This window comes from Mesoplodon mirus (genome assembly GCF_964341445.2).
Source record: "Mesoplodon mirus genome assembly, chromosome: 12".
NCBI classification, from domain to species: Eukaryota; Metazoa; Chordata; class Mammalia; order Artiodactyla; family Ziphiidae; genus Mesoplodon; species Mesoplodon mirus.
In genome coordinates this window covers 34,285,353-34,306,366 of record NC_138988.1, presented here as the reverse complement: position 1 = coordinate 34,306,366, position 21,014 = coordinate 34,285,353, and the positions used below count along the sequence as shown (strand labels likewise).

At 41.9% G+C, this 21,014-nt stretch overlaps 1 protein-coding gene across 1 annotated transcript in view; it reads left to right on the top strand.

Annotated features, from left to right (window-relative positions):
• The window catches only part of CACNA2D3 (calcium voltage-gated channel auxiliary subunit alpha2delta 3), a gene marked incomplete at both ends in the record, with an annotated part of 792,926 nt that overhangs the window by 622,067 nt on the left and 149,845 nt on the right, over positions 1-21,014 (top strand). The window contains 7 exons of the mRNA XM_082637213.1: positions 869-936; positions 4,936-4,981; positions 5,143-5,240; positions 6,704-6,797; positions 9,748-9,843; positions 12,741-12,862; positions 15,544-15,624. Coding sequence (XP_082493339.1) covers positions 869-936; positions 4,936-4,981; positions 5,143-5,240; positions 6,704-6,797; positions 9,748-9,843; positions 12,741-12,862; positions 15,544-15,624 — 605 coding nt within the window. The remainder of the gene's footprint in view (positions 1-868; positions 937-4,935; positions 4,982-5,142; positions 5,241-6,703; positions 6,798-9,747; positions 9,844-12,740; positions 12,863-15,543; positions 15,625-21,014) is intronic.

Genomic DNA, 21,014 nt, shown 5'->3' with positions numbered 1-21,014 from the left:
TGGAACACATGACTGCTAAGTGGGTTTACCAAATGAAGAGACTGTGTTATCAAAACATACTCTCTGGGGCCTCCCTGGTGGCGCAGTGGTTGAGAGTCCGCCTGCCGATGCAGGGGATACGGGTTCGTGCCCCGGTCTGGGAGGATCCCATATGCCGCGGAGCGGCTGGGCCCGTGAGCCATGGCCGCTGAGCCTGTGCGTCTGGAGCCTGTGCTCCGCAACGGGAGAGGCCACAACAGTGAGAGGCCCGCGTACAGCAAAAAAAAAAAAAAAAACAAAAAAAACCATACTCTCTGACTTTAGGCAATGAAGGAAGGAGCTTAAATCAAGACTTTTGAGAGTGTGAGAGTGTGAAAAATCTATCAGACAAGGGAGAAGATTGGGCAGAGAAGCCCACTTTACAGTCATATGGCTACATTCAAGTGGCAGTGGAAGTGTTCATTTTTGCCATTGAGAAGGGGTTAATTTTCCCTCGTCCCAAACTCTACAGTCTGGAAAGAGCCATGTGTGGCTGAATGTAGGGCAGGGGTGCATAAGGTGGTAGTGAAGAGCAGGACACATAGCTCTTGCAAGAGCATCCAAAAGAAGGGCTAGCTAGAAGGGCTTGTAGGAGTTGCCACACCTCTTTAAACACACGCGGGAGCCGCCCATTGCTGTTGCACTTCCAATCAGATATTACACTGAAGCAGCTGATTGAATCTAAGAAACACCAACACCAACTATAATCAGTGGGGTTTTGAAAGTAAACTTGAAAAAAATTGTTTACAGAACATGAAATGGAAATGTGAAAACAGAAAATAAAGTTCACCTGCAAGTCTATTCCAGTCAGTGTCATGGGTTTCAAGGTCTGCTTTGTTTCTCTGCACAGTTTAGGTGTGGCGCTCTCTAGAGGCCATGGGAAATATTTCTTCCGAGGGAATGTAACCATTGAGGAAGGTAAGATGCTGCCTTCATCCATCTTATCCTTTTGTGTGGGAAGAAAGCCCTGAAGCCAGCTATTGGGTTAGCTGAAGAATTTGCTCATCTATCCAACCCTTATTCCAATCCCTGGACATGTGACTCAACCATTTACCCACCTGATGTTACCTTGCTCTCCTAGACTGATTCAGAATGGTGGGACTCCCAACTAGCGATGGCCTTCCTAATGATTTCATTTATTTGTGTTCTGCTTTCATCCACAAAGTTGTTGAGGCAACTCATGGGAATCATCCATCCACCAACTGTAGTCTTCTCATACATAAAAATTAGTACCAAGAAAAATACGAATTAGTGTAAAAACTCAAGCCCAGGAAAAGAAAAAGAAAAGAGTGGTGTGCGAGCCTTCGTCTTCTACACAGTTGAGCCACAAATTTCACTTGTGTTTCAAGGCAGCCTGGGTCCAAGGGAAATGTGATCATTCAAATGATTTAGTAAGTCAGAAACCCGCACCCCCTGCAGTGGAAGTGTGGAGTCTTAACCACTGGACTGCCAGGGAAGTCCCTCTTCTTGTCTTCATAAAGCACCAGTGCACTGGAAACTCCCAGTTAATGGTAGCAGTTGTTACAGCCCTTTAAACGTTAAAACTGCTCTCACCCCCATACTGTCCTTTTCATTTCCCAACAACCTAGTAGCTCAGAGAAGTTATCTTTCCCAGTATCACCAGCTCACAGGGAGGAGTGGGTCTGGCCTCTGAAAGGCTTCACTCCCAGAGTGGCCTTGAGTAAGTCACTTGCCCAACCTAGGTGTTCTGTTTTGCATCTTGACAGAGAAGGAGTTGGACCAGACCAGTGCTCTTTGTGGGTATCCTCAGGGAGTGTGGCCAAGAGTGGGAAGGTCAGTTACAAGCTGGGTTTTAATGGGTTAGAGCTGGTTACAAGTGAGTTTGGTGAACTTCCAGAAGCTAGACAGCCTTGTGGCTCACTCCAATGATGCAGTGGAGAATGAAGAAGGAGATTGGAAGTCCCTGAGATGCCAGGTTTCATAGATGGCCTTTCTGGTCAACTCCTGAGTGTGCCTGCATTGTTTCATGGGTTTTGGGTTTTGTCTCCCAACTGATTGTGAGATCTTAAGGAACAGGAAGGAGAGTGAAGAGGTTATCTTGACTGGGGCAGAACCCAGAGTATGCCCACTGCAGAGATAATCAATCATGTGCTCCCTCTTCCTAGAGACAGGCAAGAAAAAACAGGCAACTTTGTGATTTGGGAAAGATACTCAACAGGATGTATTCTCAGGGATCTTTTTTTTTTTAACTTCTTTAATTTTCTGGCTCCGTGAACCATGTATGGCTCTGTGGATGTCACTGCTCGTGAAGACAGAAAATTCACATCTAAGCCATCTGAGGTCAAGATGAGGAAATAGCTCATGGTCAGAACAGTAAAAGGAGAGATTGTTAATGGATTATTTGCCTCTCTTGTGTTCATTCCCTTAGTCAATGGACCTGACCCTCCATCTTCTCTCTCTCCCTCACACACACACACACACACACACACACACAGTTGTTTTGCATTGTTTTTTGGATCATTTCTTCATTTCTTTAGTCACTATCATCTGCTGTCAGGCTAAGAGCTCACACAGAGAGAATTTCAGAGCCAACTGCAACCATCCTGCAAGAAATTAGTTTGAATCCTAGGCAAGGGGAAGAGTGTCTTGTTTTCCACACAAATGAGGTCAGATCTTCCTCTCTCTGTTGGTCCTCTGTAAATAAGAGGGCTTCCAATCATGCCAGCCTTGCTGAGTGACAGAGCCTGAGAAAGCTGCTTCCCCTGGGCTAACTAGTAGAGGGACTTGTCATCCATAAAGGCCACAGCTTGATTACCATTCTGCTCTGTTCTTAAAGAAGGCAGGAGTTTCTTGGGGATGGTGACCGCTTCTGAAGGTTATCCCGTAAAGAATGCTCTCCCATAGAATGTAGGAATTTTCAACCTGCTTTGACAATGGTAGGTATGACAAAGGTGGCGAACAGGCTGATTTTGCTCAAAATGTAAGGAGTTGCTACTGAGGTTGAAGGTATGGGCTGTAGTTCTACCTGCTGAAATCATTTCTCTTCTGAATCTCCTTAACACTTTATCTTTATATATATGTAGTACACAGTACTTGTTCAATAAATTAGAGCTTATGTCATTATTGTCAGCATTATCAATCAAACAGTAGGTGTGATTTTGTCAGGAGGATCAAAATCGGAGGTGAGAGAGTTAGAGAACAATCATATTTCCTTGGTGGCCTAGGAACTCAGAGAGGAAGCAATCAAAAAGATCTTCCCTTCAGGGTCTAGTTGATAGGTCCTATGAAATATAGGCAGAGAGGGCTTTGCAGATGAAGGTTGATGAGAACAGAAACTAGAAATATATTATATATAGAATTGATATCATTAACCCAGTATTCCAGGAAGGTGAGATCCCAGCTCAGGGCCTCTGCACCTGTGGTTTCTTCTGCTACAAGCACCTCAGTTACTATGTGGTTCTCTCCTCACCTCCTCCAGGTCTTTGCTTAAAGTCACTGTCTCAGTGAAGCATCCTGACTCCCACTGTTAACAATGAAACTCTTTCCCTCATCCCTCCCCATCTCTTGGTACCCCCTCTCCTTGCTTCATTCTCTCTCTTAACTTCATAGCCCTCACTACTGATAGGCTATGTATTTTAACTTTATTTACTTATCTCTTTTCTGCCGCTAGAAAGTAAATACCGTGAGAGCAGCAGTGATTTTTGTATTGGTCACTGCTATGTTCTCAGGACCTAGAATAGTACCTGGCACATACTGGATGCTCAGTAAATATATGGAAGGAAGAATGGGAGGGAGGGAGGGAGGAGTGGAGGGAGCAAGAAAAGGAAGAAAGGATGGATGGATGCATAGATTGTCCTAGGGACTAATCACTATTCCATTCAACCCTCTCATGCAGTCTGTGAGTTAGGTGTTATTACCGACATCTTCTGACTGGTATAAGTCAAAGAGTTGAAGCGACATTCCCAACATCATTCAACCAGAAGGTGTTGGAGCCAGGATATGGCCACTTGGGTCATATAGTATGATATTCTATATAATTCATTGCCTACTTCCTATAAAATCAAACAGGAGTGTGTGATGATAGTTCTAGTATTTTGCTATTTATTTTGTACATTTGTATTTGAGGAGGAAACTGGAATCCTGAGTGCAGTAAGATACTGTTGGTCACTTGGGAAACTGACATTCTCAAAAATTGGAGTTCCTGAGGTTGTCACTCAGAAGCGTTTGTCTGCTGATGACCCATCAAAATGAAGTCACATGAAGATACAAGGAAAAAGAGTGATTTCACAGAGTTAGGGTGTCTCGGGTATTCTATATATAGAAACTCCCCAATTCCCTGCAGGCCTCAGTTCTCCTAGCTACCTCTCCAGACTGAGGATTCATTTTAACTTAGCATCCTGTACCAACTAGCAATTTTTGCTGGTCAAAAACAGTTGAGTATTGGCAATCTCATATCATTCAACCTATAATTTCACCCTCACAACCACCTGTCAGTTAGGGACTATTATTATTACTGTTTTGCACGTGAAGAAAGAGTAAATCAACCTGCTAACATCACACAGGAGTTTAGTGGCCCACCCAATTTCCCAACTCTGTACTGTATGGGCCTCCAAAGTTGGTGTCTCCACCATCTTGCTAAGCTACTCTCCCAGGACTCACTGGTGCATCACTTATCTTCAGGAAGTTAAAGCTTTCCTGGGAGACTGCCAGGGAAAGTTGCAGTGGTGGCTGAGTGAGGTGGACGTGGGGGGAAGGTTCTGCCTGGGAAGAGAACTTGTTTCCTATGTGCAAAGTCCCTTTTCTCAGGCAGATATCTTTGGGGTTGATGTCTACCCTTAACCCCCACCCCCCATGGCCTTGCCCTAGAACATTTGAAGCACAGGAGGGCATGAGGGGGGTGGTCAGTGCCCCACACAGGTAGTACTTACTCATGATGCCCTTCTCCTTGACCTCCAGGCCTGCATGACTTAGAACACCCTGATGTGTCCTTGGCAGACGAATGGTAAGAATGGAATGATTCTTCCTCAGCATTTATGTTTATCACCCTCTTTGATTTCAAATTGTCTGTATTCCCTTGCCCAGTTCTCCTGGTTCAAAGGCAAAGGAAAGTGATGCCATAAATATATATACATGTTCTTGTTTTGGGCCATGTCACATTCCTAGGTCCTACTGCAACACTGACCTACACCCAGAGCACCGTCATCTATCTCAACTAGAAGCTATTAAGCTCTACCTCAAAGGCAAAGAACCTCTGCTCCAATGTGAGTGTGCTTCCAAATGCATGTGTGTGTGCCTATGGTGGTTGGACGGTGGTGGGAGGTGTGTGCGTGAACCCAAGACCATATTTCCCCTCAGTTTTCATGGGAAGCGTTGCTTTGGCAGAGATGATCAGTCACATTAAATCCAGCCAACTGTCTGCTTTCTGTAGGAACAGGAAAAGGAATGTGGGTTACCAAGAGTCACGCAGGATCACCAATCTCAGTTTAACCCTTCACATTGGATTTTTCCCCTTACCAAACCATTTAGTCAAGTGCCTGAGTAACTTGAAAATGTTTCAACTGGGAGGGGACTGTCAATATCTGCTTTTTTATTTTACAAAGAGGGCTGGAAATAGGACTTGTCTCATCCAAGGCCATAATCTAGGCCTCCTGGTTCTGTCCGGTGTGGGATTGCCACTGTGACATGTTGCTTTTTGCACTGTGTACTCTGCTGCCCCTCCTCCCACAGAGTGCCCTCTGAGGGAGCTCAGGGAGTCAGAACTGGCCAGTAGCTGGTGAGGGGGGCAGGGAAAGGGGGGCAGAGAGAGAGCAGCAGCAGCAGGCCTGCTGCTCACCAAGTGCAAGAACAGTCCCTGAACAAGCATAAATTAGTTCCAGTAGCTAATATATGGATATATGTATATATATCCATATATAGTATGTGCCATTATTTTCATTGCTTTGTATATTAAGATTTATATATATATAATTATATATTATTCATTTTATATTTATATATTAACTCAATTTATTCATTGTCTTTTTGATGGTGAGTTGTTTGGAGTTTTTGCTTTTACAACAAAGCTGCACTGTCTTCTTGGCCACCAGCTAAGGTGATGACTGGCCTGCTGTAGGTGATAAAGCTGTAGGGCTTTAGGACGCCTCTGCTAGATTCATGATATCCTCCTGATTCCTTGGCCTCTTCCACAGAGCTCTATCAAGAATTCATTTGGATAAGGACAGATGTCCTACTTGAAAATGAAAAAAAAAAATCTTAGATGGAAGGAATGACAAAATAAGAGTCCCAGAAGTTCTTAAGCTATCATAACCCTTTCCCTTACAACCAAGATCGGGGCCCTAAAGAATTGCAAATTTTGATAGAGGACAGAAATGGCGATGAAAAGAGCAAACTGAGGAGTGCTGCCTTCTGATCTCCGAATCCCAGAGTTGGCGTGCTGGTCTATGGCATGAACTAATAGATGGGGAGGGAAAGTAGAAAACTGAAGCGTGAGACATCCAAGACTCTCAATTTACTATCATCTCATCCAAATGCTTTGGGGGCCCTTGTGTTGCGGCATATCAGGTGTCAACTGTTTCATATTTTCAGCTGGTGGTAGGTTAACACAGGAACACACCATAGGAGAAAGTAGCCTGTAGATACTGTAAAATGAGCCCAGTGAACACTTCTCATGCTACAATTTGGGCTCTAGCCAAAGCCATCTTCTCAAGTCTATCCCTCCCAACAGGTGATAAAGAATTGATACAAGAAGTCCTTTTTGATGCTGTGGTGAGTGCTCCCATCGAAGCCTATTGGACCAGCCTTGCCCTCAACAAATCTGAGTAAGTGGTTGCACGTGTCCCCCTTTCATGGCCATTTCCCTACAAGCCATCCGAAATATGGTTATGGTTTAAAGAACTAAACTGTTTTAGGAGGCTGGTGTTAAAGTTCTTTAATTTTCCCCAAAGCTCCAAACCACAAGAGCTAGAGCAGATTAGCGGCTCTGGCTTGGATGGCAAGCTCCTGGGTTTGACATATAATTTGTTTGAGTTTTAACATTACATGAAATTTGGTATGCTGAGGTAGGGTGACACTTCCGAGAGAGAGGGAGGCGGAAGGAGCATTTTGCTTCCTGCCCTGCCATGGCTCCCTCACTTTCACCGTCGAGAGGGAACTTGGGATCTGGGCCAGGCTAGGTTGCGAGGAGGACAGGGAAGTGAGAGCTCTATTTCATTAGGGTGTCAGATATAACCCCACAGTTCTATTTCTGAAGTGGAGGATGTAGGGGGAGGAGGGCAGGCAATGGTAGTTGTTGTCAAAGACTAGGGTGAGAACTGCTTCAGCAGCTTATTTTTAATATTAATACTAGTTTTTACTATTTTAAGTAGGCTGTTAACAATTAAAAATAAGAAAAATAATTATTCCTTTTTCCTTATACCTTCATGTCATACATTATTCAATTCTCTCTCCTTTTTTATTCTTTATTAGCTCCTTTCCTTTTTTTATCTTCCGTTTTGTATATTTTCCTATATGAGGTCTATTATTCATTCTGTTCTTGTTTTCATTCAATCATTCATCAAATATTCACTGCACTTCTGTTATGTTCCAGGCACTGGGCTAGGTATTGGTGAAATCGAGGTAACTCAGTCAGACACAGTCCTCACCATCATGGTACCTGTGATATATAGTGTGCTATATGATTAAGAATTGTGATAACTATAAAGGAAAATTAGACATGTAGACAGGAACAAGACCTAGAGTGGAGATAGAAGACAGGAAAGGCTTTTCTGAGGAGGAACTAGTTCAAGGGTTCCCTGGGAGCATTCCAGGGAATTGGAACCATATGTGCAAAGGCCCTGAGGTGAGAGAGTATTTGACATGGTTGAGGAATTTAAAGAAGGCCAACAGAACTGAAATGTAGAGGATAGGCTGGAAGATGTCAGGAGACAAGGGTACAGTAGGGCCTGGTGGTTCAGGACCTTGGGAATCAGATTAAGGATTTTGGATTTTATACTCAGAATATTGGAAAATCATTGAAGAATTTTAAGAACGACATTTTAAGATTTTAAGAAGGAGATGATCAGATTTGCATTTTTTAAAAAGACCCTTCTACTGCTATGTGGATAATAGAATGTAATGGGGGTAAGAAAAATAGTAAAGGCTCCTACAGCAGTTCAAGGGATTTGCCACTTGGACCACTTGGGCAGTGGCAGTGGGCACAGAGAGAAGGGATGTACTTGTGGCATGCTTTGGAAGTAAGACCCCCAGGACTTGGTGATGGGTTCATGGTGTGAGGGGAGGGAGGCTGAGCTGTCAAGGTTCATTCTCAGGTTAATGACATCAATACCTGGGGAGATAGTGGTGCCATTTCCTAGGACAGGAGACAATGAAGGAAGACCAGGTTTGGGACTGGACATGGCCAGAATTCTTTTCTAGACATTTTATAGTTAAAATGACTCCTAAGCATAGATGTAAGGTAGGTAGTTTAATACGTGAGTCTGGACTCCAAAAGATATAACCACTCTCATTATATTTGGGGGTATCCTTGGACTGCTTACCTGCATGGATCTTATTCCCTGGGAGGTTTGGAAAGAGTCAAAGCCTTTCCTGTGATTGCATTCTCTAGTGGAAATGTTTCTTTTAGGTTCTCATGAAACTCAAAATCCTGTGGAAAGATCGCTGATTCACCCCTAACAGATGATAAAGATTTCCAAAATGGTAGCTTGCTTTGTAGTCCACATCTGTAACTGATTGGGCAGCCCGACTTTCCAATTTGGTGTAGGCTACACGCAGAAACAAATGCATAATGTTTGTTTTTATTCATCCCTTAAATACTTAAAGGTAGTATTGACCACTTTGACAACCATCAGAGATCAAGTAACTAAATTATCTTATACTGAAGATGACATGGATAAAGCTTTGAATCAAATTGCTACTAGCATCTAGGGCAGGGAAGCAAACTCAGGAATCAGTATTCTCTTCATATTTTTTTGTAGAATAAAATTATATATTTGTGGAGAAAGACCATTTGCTGTTTTTTTGAAGAAGTATCCACTGAGAAAACCCTGAAGAACATGTTCAAACATATAAAATTTGCCTTGAATGTTGAAAAAAAATCTTTGGTGAATTTTCAAATGAGTTTTCTTTGCTAAGGCTGTCCTTAGAGTTCCTATGTGTGGCATCCTGTAGGGCTATTTACAGAAGTCATTTCTTTACTCATCCCTCTGGGGTTGGTGGTGAGGATAAGGCCTATTCTTTAGTAGAAGTTACCAGTTGGTGCCCCCAAAATGGTGTAGAATTCAAGTCCTAAACATTTCCAGGCTGTGGGATACTACAGACTTGAGTCAGTGACTCAGTTACTTCTTTTCGCTAATGGCAGATTCCACTAATGGTCTCAGAACCAAGAATAGGCTTGGTAGCATCAGCTGAAACAGCTAGCTCTAAGGCTTTTTTCCCTCTCCTTAAAGTTGGCCTGCTCCTTCTGAACTCGCACCCAGAACCTTGAGATAAAGGTGTGTTTATTTAGCATTCAGGATGCATTTATTTCCTCATGCTGCTTTTTTGGTCATGGACTTCTTACTTTTTCTGGCAAGAATTACCATGAAAACTTTTGTAAGGAATAAGAGTTTGCATCCTGTGTGTGCATGTGTGCATATGTTTCTATAATTTCTTCCAAAATTTCAGGCTTCAAGACTGTTATTTCATAAAACATTCCATGAGTCTTAAAATGCAGAAGCCATTATCTGCTTACTGTCTGGCAGAATCCCCCTGATTCCTTCTGCTGTGTTTCAGGAATTCTGACAAGGGTGTGGAGGTGGCCTTCCTCGGCACTCGCACGGGCCTCTCGAGAATCAACCTGTTTGTTGGGGCCGAGCAGCTCACAAATCAGTAAGTAGGGAGCTCCTGAAGTGGGACAGTGAAAGGGAAGGTTATACCATTTATTGATTCCACCAGCAGTAGAAACAAAATTCAGGCCACCCCAGGCCTGTTGACATTTTTCCTCTCTGATCTACCTCGGGGGCTGCAGTGTATGTGTTCACCTGCCCATTATTAATTTATTAATTAATTTTATTTTTGGCTGCATTGGGTCTTTGTTGCTGCATGCGGGCTTTTCTCTAGTTGCGGCGAGCGGGGGCTACTCTTCATTACAGTGTGCGGGCTTATTGCAGTGGCTTCTCTAGTTGCGGAGCACGGGCTCTAGGTGCATGGGCCTCAGTAATTGTGGCACACGGGCTCAGTAGTTGTGGCTCGCGGGCTCTAGAGCACAGGCTCAGTAGTTGTGGCGCATGGGCTTAGTTGCTCCATGACATGTGGGATCCTCCCAGACCAGGGCTTGAGCCCATGTCCCCTGCATTGGCAGGTGGACTCTTAACCACCGCACCACCAGGGAAGCCCTCAGATGCCCTTTTAAACCACTGCTCGGCCCCTGTGTCTGTCTTCAGAGAGCCACAGGGTCTTAATTCTTCAAATTGGTGTTTGACCAGAGCTGGTGTAAGCCTGGGAAGTCTTTCCTGAGCCCATTAATATGTTTTCTCAATTTCTTTTCTCTGAAGTAAGAGACATTATTAGGCCAGAGATGAATGGAGCCTGAGATTCAGAGAGCTTGCAAAGTGTGTGTTTGTGATTCCAGAGGTTACCATGGAACTTCACAAATCCTGACCTTCAGGGTCCCTGAGTGGGGGGAGGTGGGGATAACCAAGGCACAGGGTGGCCACCAATTTGAGAGGGGTTGGCCCATCAGGAGCCTAATGAGGAAACACTCCTGTCCCATTAAGCCCAGCTTAGCTGTGCTCTTGTGCCTCTTAGATGAGGCCTGGACACCCACCATATGATCTTTTAAGACCAGGTCTGGTAAGTGGCAGATCCATAGATTTTTGGATGTTTTGTGAACTGGCTTTTAATGCCCATCTGAGGACTCTATCTTCCTCAACTTCTCAAATTTGTCATTTATGAAGTTGACTATAGTTGTGACTTGATTCTTTTCAAGTCCTCTTTACCCCTGTACCCCCAAACAATTACTTTAACAGAAGGCAAGTTCTTAGGAAGGACTAGAAGTGTCGGGATACACATCACCTTCTCCTTTTAGGACCCAGAGTGTCAAAGGGAGACACAGGAATAGACTTTCTAATGCTCAGAGAGAAAAACTGTTGTATGTTTTGAGATTAAGACAATCAAACAAGAAAAGTACTAACAGCAACAAAACATGGCACCTTGCTAGTCTGATATACAGGTGATGGTGATGGATTTGAAATATGACAGGACCACACTCAGGACTGCTGGGATGTGTACCTGGTTTACCTCACCTGTTACATCTGAAAAATGGGTTAATGATCTCCCTGGTTTACTGTGAGGATCAGAAAACCTTCGGATGTGAAACTGCTTTGGGAAGCTAAAAATATCTACAACTATGAATTCTATTCCTTGTGACATTATTGTGACTCAAAGTGAATACTCATTGGTTATCTGGTTGGATGAAACAGTTCTTGTCTTCAGGAAAATCCTATCATTGATTCATGTAGAGGCACCTTGACTTCCATTGTCTTAGGGTCTTATACCTGCCTACCCACTCCAATCAAATGATATTTGTTGATACCCAACTATTTGGATGCACTCTATTAGCCAGGGCTAGAAAGGTTTTAGAATTTCTATGTTTTGTTTTTTTTTTAAAGAGAGCATACAAGGAAGAGTTCAAAGTATTGGTGATAGGTCTGGATAATATAAAGTTCCCATCCTAGAGCTATACTATCATCAGGCTCCTACACTGAGGTTCTATCTCCTGTCCCCACCACCTGCTTTTGGAATTAGATCCATTATAGTTCATGGCCTCTGTAACCTGCCACCATCCCCAGTATTAATATATCCTGTGCTTTCAGTGTGGCCTTTTAGAGCACGTGTAGTAGCACACATACAGCAACCAGTGATGTCAGCCTCCACCGTATGGTTACAGCTCTCCTCCTAAGTCCTAAGTCAGTCCTAAGACAGTCCTAAGTCTAAGAAATTACCACTTCACAGCTTCCATTTAAAGCATAGAGAATGAAAAAAACTCTTGGGCTTTAAGAATCCCATATATTTGTGTGAGCCACTTTCAGTTTACTTAGCTCCTTCACACATGGTGTTATGTTATTCTGATAGCATCGTGGTAAGTGTAATATTATTATTCCCACTTTGTGGATGAACAAATGGGGCTCAGAGACTCAGTAACTAACCCAGGTAACTCACCCAAGATCATTCAGCTCTGCCTAAAACCTAGACCTGTCTCCCCCAACACCACAACAGCCCCTAGTATCCAGAAGTAAGAACAGTCCTGTTTGGCTGGAGGGTAGGGAGGGAAGGAAAGAAGCAAAGATCCCCATGTGGACCCATTTTACCTCCTTTACCCTTTTTATAAGAAGAGAGAGATCTACCTAAGATGTTGATCCTCTCAAGGATATGTATCTATGTGTTGGATTTTAAGGCAAGACAAAGCTTTCTGACTACCTTTGGTCTTCTGGTGTGATTTCTGGAGGCTTTGTTTGCTTGCTTCAGATGCTAAGACTATTAGTTCACTAGATATACTAGGAAAAATCATTTCACCCACTGGAGTCTGACTGCCAGGACTCTACAAGATATTTCTGAGTAATCTGGGGTACACAATGTTACACAGGTCCTCTCTGTACTGAGAAAAGCAGGTTGGGGTTCTAAAAGCCAACACTATTTTTACCCAACAAAAGCTGCTGGCATGCACTCGTGTCTGGCTTTTCCTTGCTGAGTGGTGCCATGCTCTTCTTATTCTTTTCTATTTCAAGGGATTTCCTGAAAGCTGGAGACAAGGAGAACATCTTTAATGCAGACCATTTCCCTCTCTGGTACCGAAGAGCCGCTGAGCAGATTCCAGGGAGCTTTGTCTATTCGATCCCATTCAGCACAGGTGGGTGCCCTTGTTGGAGGCTGGCTCTGTGCCTTTGGTCCTGCTGGCCAGGGCATTGCGTGCAGAGTGTGAGGGAGCAGCCTGGATGCTAAGGGAGCCAATTTCAGTCTTGAGAGCCAGTGTTGAATATTGGCCTAGCTCTGAACCAGTGACCAGTTCCATAAGTGTTGCTGCTCCAAATAAAAGGAAGCTTTAACTTAACCAGATTGTGTAAAAAGCATGTCAGGAAGCAGGACTCTTATTTTGTACCATGTGGAATTTGAATACAAACTTCTTAATAGATTTTTTTTAATCTAAAATGTGATCATGGCCCTACTTAGGGAAAATTCATACAGCCATAACATCCATTGCCAGAAACTTCAGCAAGTCAGATCACTCTGGAGGCCCACAATTCCCCATCAGAACTGATTTAAATCAACACGCAAGAGTAAGAACTAAGATTTTGTATAGGCTCGTGCTCTCCTGACAGGGAGCTGCAGTGATCAATGAGAGGCATGTAGCCAATGATTCTTCCAGTCTTAAGGTTTTACGATATTATAAAAAAAACTAAGATCATCTCCCTCCAAAAAAGAACTGAACATTACCTTATTTCAACCAGTTTTAGAAGCAAGACAAACTGGAAAATCCTTTCAATTGTCCTTGGCTTTTTCTTGTTTCATACATCTGATATTTTTGGTGCTCATTCTGTGTAAGGCTCTGTACCGTGCCTTGTAGAAACTTCAGAGATGAATAAGACGTAGTTCTATAAAGTTGGATTGCTCTGGACAGTTCAATATATACTTATGTTTTATATTAGGGCCTTTTGTATTAATCTCTTGCAAGCATTCCCAAGTCAACCCTAATGGAGACTCTCTAACGCTTAGTGTCAAAGCCCCTCCCTGGGTTTTGGCACTTGCTCATTTCCGTGAATGAAAACATCTTTAGAAATAAGGCTTTCAAAATTTGTGGAAGAGATGTTGACAAGAGTTGTCTAATAATTATTTAAATGGACTCATTAGGAAGAGGGTCCCCATTAATGAAGATATTCAAGGAAAGGCCAAGTGTTATTGTAGAAATTCCCTCCCTAGGTGGGGTTTTAGAGGGGATTATCAATTAGGTTCCTTTAAGGACCAAGATTCTTGGAGTCTGTGCTCCTGTGGTGACAGGCCTATGTTTACCCACGGCCATGCACATACATGTGTTCTCAAATATAAATTTCCAGGTACTAAGGCTCTTTCTTTATATGTTTATCTGTATCACATTTCATTGCTGAAAATATCAACTAAGAGACAGTGGACTTTCTAATTCTACTGCAAACCTATCAATAATAATGTCTTCTTTTATCGTGCAGTCTCATGATACTTTCTTTTTCATAGTCTTCTAAAGAAAAAAATAGAACTTAGCTTGCTAGATCTGGACAGGAGCCATCAGGTTATCCAGAAGGTCTTTTTCCCAATACTGGACAGAGAGGAGGAGCTATGGGTAATGAGAGCATCTCCCAGAAGTGCTGTGTGTGTGTGTGTGTGTGTGTGTGTGTGTGAGTGTGAGAGATGGCTCCTCGTGTCAGTTTGCTTTGTTATTATTCACCATTTTTCCTGCAAAGAATTATGTCTGGAAAAAAATTCTGATTAATTAAGGCTGGCTGTTGTCTAATTGGTTTTTGGCAGGTGGGGTTTTCACTGAACTTTCAAAGAAATCGCATAATAAAAAAGGAATTTACCTTGTTCATGGTAAAGTTATGGATGACATAATATCTTAGGAGATTTCGTGGCCCCTTTAGATTTGGAGAAAATGTTAAAAATCACCGCATGCAGGTGTTGTGGTGGAGCTCTCCCTCGTTTTTTTCTCCTGTGTGTTGAATACCTGTACACACTGGAAAAGAAGCTGGTTTTTATTACAACTTAGACTCGGGCCAGAAAATTCTTAATTGCTTTGGTCATAAGTGTATTCACATTCAGGTCTGCCTTCTCCCTGATTCTAAATTCAATTGGATTCCATTCAGCTTACATTCATTGAACCTTTTAAAAGGCAGGCACTGGACTAACAATTATTAACTACGGGCATTAGGAATTTGTGCTCAGCGTCTTTTAATTCATGAGTATTAGAAACATTGTTAGTAATTAAAAATCTCTTTATACTAATACCATATTGTTATCACATTAATAAGAGTTTGGGGCAAGGATTGCATTCCAGCTCTATCCCTGTTTAGAATGGTTTGGTTCAGAAAAACCTGGCTTGAAATTAGAATTTTATAGATCAGTAAAGTTTTAACCAACAAATCAGAGCTAGAGTTCTCAACTCACTGTAAAATAATTTCAAAACTTTATCTCAAGCAGCTCTCCATGGCTATAGTTAGAAAAGCAATATAAATATGAAAACTGACACAAGTAAACACTGATATTAGTAACCACAAATTTTTAAAAATGTGGTCCCTCCATGGTGGTTAATAATTTTGATGTGAAGTGGCTGGATATTCCCCTTTAGGGGTGGTCATAGCTCGGTGCAGTGATTCCTTCAGCTGAGAGGACCGCCCACCCAGCACCTATCGCCTAACAGGACTGACCAGCTCCGAATTCTGGGAAGCAAGCCCCAGCACAGTCTGCAGAACTGGTGACTGCAAACCAATACCATCACTCTCTTAACATAAGCTCTATGACTGTCTTCATTTTTGTCATTGTGTTTTGTTTTGTTTCTTCTTACAGGAACAGTCAACAAAAGCAATGTGGTGACAGCAAGTACCTCCATCCAGCTCCTGGATGAACGGAAGTCTCCCGTGGTGGCAGGTAAATGATGGATTTCAATCAATGAATATAAAGTAAGCATGGTGTCCATTCATCATTTGTCAACTACTTCCACATATCAGAAACTTGGCTTTGAAAGGTAAAAAACATTAAAAACTACTTCCTCTTCATCTTAGCATCATCTCCTCCAATCCAGGGCTCTGACAGCTGGTTGAATTTGATGTGAAAGCAGAAATATTTCCCAGGATTTTATTCTTAAACTCTGAGCCAGTAAGAAATTGTTGGTACATGCAGAAGATCATTTCTTGACAGTAGGTGCCATGAACACTTAAAGTAAGCTCCAGATCTTCCACCTCTATGCCATTAGGATAACAGGGGCCGTACAAGGAAATTGTGGGTTTGTTTTAGGCAAATACAAGCTGAAATGTGCACCTCTCTGGAGAGCATGAGATTTTCATCACCCTAATCCCCCTGAGTGATTAGAGTTAGATGTATCTACAGGTGCTGGGTTTGGGACCAGGAGAAAGCCAAGATATTTTATGATTGAATTTTATGTCTTGAATTGTCAAAGAAACCCTGTCTCTGGCTTTTCCCATCTCTCTCACTCTCAGGAGTGTCAGTAGATTTTTGTGGCTGGCTGGCGGCTTTCATTGGTGGTATTTGGCCTAAAGGACCAGAAACTGCCACAAGCCCTCTTTTGAGGACAGCTGCTGAGAAAATGGAGCCTAAGAGTATGTCTGGCACATTGTCTATTTCTGATAAATAATTTTTGGAGCCTTTGGTTGACGGATGGGTGAGACACTCCAAGTATCATCCTGATATTGGCTAGATTTACCAAAGGGAGCCATTTTGTTTTCAGTAGCCTCTCTCAGTAAGCTGTACCGTAGGGTGATTTTGAACATCAGCTTCTGTGGTGGCTCCACACACTGAATATTTGTGGGAAGGAATTCAAGTGGATCAGACATGTTTGAAGTGGTTGTTCTTTGGCTAGGAAATATTCCTTTTTTTCCCCCCACTTTATTTCTGATATAGCCTATATATCATAATTGTATTCTCATAGATTAGCAGGGATTGAAAGATTTGGGGACAGTTGTGCCCTGGTTATTCCTGGGGTTTTGGGTATAGCAAGGAAGACAGTCTTATGTATCTGACCTGTAAGCTCATCTTGAACTATGCAGTCCTATAACTAATCAGCCAGGAGATAAGACTGTGAAAATTCAGGGCTGTTGTTCTTACTGTCTCATGTTCCTTGAGGAAAATAGAAGACAGGATTATTTAACTCAGCAAGATTTATTTTTGCTTAAAGGTCAGCCTTACTCGCCTCCAGGCTGACCCAGCCAACTGGTTCTGGAGGCATGTTATCTCCCTGGAGTTGGGGCCACATGTAACAGCTGATAACGACATGGTCTGAACCAAACTATCTGTCTGTCTGTTTGAAATTTCTTTCTAAAATCTTTTCCTTGAATTTCTCATTAAGTCATCACGAAGAATGCTCTGTTTTGGCCCTAAGATCACTGTGCCCATCCCAGCCACATCTGTCCAAGTTTACAAACTGTGTGCTCAAATGTTTCCAAATGGCTTATATTTCATAAATGTCTGTTTGGCTGAGTATGGGCAAAACATGGACTCAGCCTGGGCACTGTGTATCCAGTGTGGAGAACACCATGACTTTTCCAAATGGCGTGCTTGTCTACTATTGAGTTATGCAGTTGGCCAGAGACCACAGGCAAGTCATGAGACATGGTTGGCCCACCCTGAGTGGGTGGAAGAGACATATTCCTGTTTACGACAACTCAGTATGTGTCAACTGGTGCCCATTTTCAGAAGATAATTACAGAGCAAGACAAAGAAACAAGGTTATCCAAGGAACTATATTTAGTCCTTACCTTCTAAATCTGGTGATTATTAATCTTCTTTTTTAAAGTGGGTCTTATAAGATAAAACAGAATTGCTCAGTTTTGATCTTGAAGGCTGACATGGATGCAGCACCGTGAAGGCAATGACTTCAAAAGGACCTTTATGTCTCCAAAAGCAGAGAGTCCTCTTCAGCACTTACCCCAGATTTCATTGACTCTGACTCACGTATCATGTCACTGGGTAATTGGGTTTAGTCACTTTCTTCTGTGTATTCTCCGCAAATTAAGTAGACATTGTTTACTACTCTAAAATTTAAAAGCCCATTTTAATTGGGGAAGAAACCTTGTTTTGGCAGGTGAAGATGAATAGGTGAGCAGGCTTTTCCCCCACCAGTGTATTTCCAACAGCAGGTGGGATACAGCCAACTGACAGTAATTTGGGGTTTCAATGAAATCCTTGTGTTAAATTGAAATTTATCTGAAAGGAAAGGTATACAATTTTGCAGTTTATTATCAAGGACTACTTTGAAAAGCCTGCAGTGCTCCCAGATCTGATCTGGTGTTCTCATGTTCATTGGCTACATATGTCTGTTTGGGATAGAAAGTTTCTTGTTTTGGTTTTGTGTGTGTATCTCTGTGTGTGTGTGTGTGTGTGTGTGTGTGTGTGTTATTCTCTTCTTTCTCTCTTTTTTTCTTGTTTTTTTTTCCCAAACAAAAACATTTAGATAGTCATCTGTCGATGACATCTTTGAAGAAAGGGCAGTCAGTCAGACTGGGCCGGATTCCATTTATACGTCAGCCTCTGTGCATAAATGGGCCCCATACATCTTCTTGGCCTATGACATTGCTTACAGTCCTTCTCTTGAGGAACTTGCCAACTCTCCAGCTGCCACTAGCATGCTAAATTTGCTTAATTGCTTTCCCACTGCAAAGGAAGAAGTGGTATGACTTTCTCTTTGGCCCACCAAGTCTCTCCAGAGCCCTGGAACCTGCTGTGTGTGTCAGGCCCCTAATCCATTTTTCTGTTGTTATTGGAGATGCAAGCCTGGGACTGTAAGGTCCACGTAGGTTTGTCACTTACTCTATAACTTGCTAAATGTGTGGTCTTGGGTCCCTGAAGTTCTATCTAAAATAGGGTTGGGATTATTATCTCCCTCACCTTACTCTGGGTTGATTTGGGGATAAAATGAGAAAACAAACAAGAAAATATCTGGATATGCGGAAGTATAAAATTGCTAGGATTTGAGGCGGCCCATTTTTATCTTCAAGTTGGCAGTATACCTATGCATTCATTCACTCATTTATTCAATAAATATTTCCTGACCTCGTGCTTTTGCCAGCACTCTAGATACAAATGAATAATAACCGGGCCCTGTAATTGACAGTTCCTCCCACAGCCCCCTTTCCCTCCCCACCAGAGAACTTTAAAATAACAGCTATTTTTAAAGCTATGTCTACACAGGACAAGTGAATTGAAAAGCTGAACAGTCATCTAGAAGCTCCTAGAGGTCAAAGACTTCGTAGTTTTCATCTTCTGTCCTTCACAGCATAACCCGATGGAGTCCCTGGAGCATAGTGGACCCTCAGTGAGGATTCTATAAATTGAATTGAACTTGAAGAAACCTATTTGCTCTTACTTAGTCGTTATTGACTTGAGTTCCATAAATTACCTAGATCATGGTGTTAATTCTCCACTCCACTCTCAATGGAGAGACCAGGCCCAATAGAACAAGAGTCATAGACACTGTTTCCATCATGCTAGGGTGGAAATGACCTGGAGAAGAAAAGAAATGCATTGAGGGGAGGAATTGAGCCAAGTTGGAAGGTATAACCATGCAGGGAATTTCTTCCCCTCCTTGGGATGTTTGTCTGACCTTCTGTATTCTCCTTCTAGACTCTCGCTCTGACAAATACAAAATACTTAATCTCAATTTTTGATAAGAAGTTCATATTTCTGAATTTTTTAAGTACTAGGTAATAAATTCTGAATTGTTTACATTTGCTTTAAAATGTAAATTTTAGCATATCAAAATCTAAAATCTCTTCTAAGATGTTCTAGTTTCATTTCTTGAATAAATTGTAAACTCTCCAGAGGCAAGGACCATCCCAATTACCTTTTTATTCCTAGTGCCAAGTGTGAGGGCTGATGTGGTAAATATGTCAAAATACTGACTAAGTGACTTGAGAAAGATGGGTTTCATATTTACTTGCTCTCTGTAGGTACATACACTTGCACAGTTTACTGACCAAACAATAGGAACACAGTACTTGACCAAAACTCTAAGAGAGTCACTCAGCAGCTAAAACTGCAATCCACACCATAGTAAAATGATACAGACCAATATGGATATTTTAAGGAATAGAAAAACTGTTTAGTGTCCATTCCTAATGGCAACTGTGTTAGCCCAGTAGTTGTCCCTGCATCAGCAGATGTCTTTTCTGAGGTCCAAGCATCTAACCTGATGCTTAGAATAGCTAATCTGATCAGCAACAGAGATTATAGGTATTAGAGGCATTGGTTATAGAAATTAATATTTTTAACAGATTTATTGAGATATGATTTACATACCAAAAATTCACCTGTTTTAAGTATAAAATTTAATAATTACTAGTAAATTTGGGGGGGGCTCTGATCTGACGATCTGATTCTTTGCAGGGAACACACACCACATTAGATCCATTCACTGGGGGAAATTGGAAAATGTGGGTTAAATGGTCTCATTTGCATAATTCTGGGCAGTGTAATGAAGGGGGATGCTTGATATTAGGACAAAGGATCTCATTTTAACCAGATGATTAAGAAAGAGATTGCTTAACATCAATGACCATTAGCTTTTGTCAGGTACATGCTGTTTAAACTGAGTGTACTATTTAATATACAGCTTTCCTTAGAATTGGGTAAATAATGTTGCCAAAATGTTATAGGCAAATATTCAGCTTATCAACATTCCTTTGGTGGGATTTCATATATTTGGTGTATATGAGTTAACTAGTATTTAGGAATTATGTGTCAAGTCTACATGGATAAACTTCTAGTTTGTAGACCTGAGCAAAGGGAATGTTTTATCATAGCAGAAATTAATACTTACTGATTAGATTAGTTGTTCTCAACAAGGAGCAGTTTTGACCCCCAGGAGACATTTGACGACATCTGGAAACATTTTTGATTGTCATGACTGGTTAGGAGGGGAGCTACTGGCATCCAGTGGGTAGAGGCCAGGGATGCTGCCAAACATCCTACAAGGCACAGGACAGCCCCCCAACAACAAAGGATTGTCTAGTCCAAAATGTCAGTAGAGGTGAGACTGAGAAATGCTGGATTAAACTGACAGACAAACTTCAATTCTTGGTGCTTTCAAATTCAGTGTTTTCCCTTATAGGCTCATTTACAAAAAGATGTTTCATTTCTTCATTTTCTAATTAAATAATTCAATGAATGTATATATATATATATATATATATATATATATATATATATCTAGCATCGACTATGTACCTAATGCTGAGGATACAACTGAGAACAAGCACCCCAGAGGGCATTTTGGAGTGAGTCAGGGGATGATGATTCATACAGTG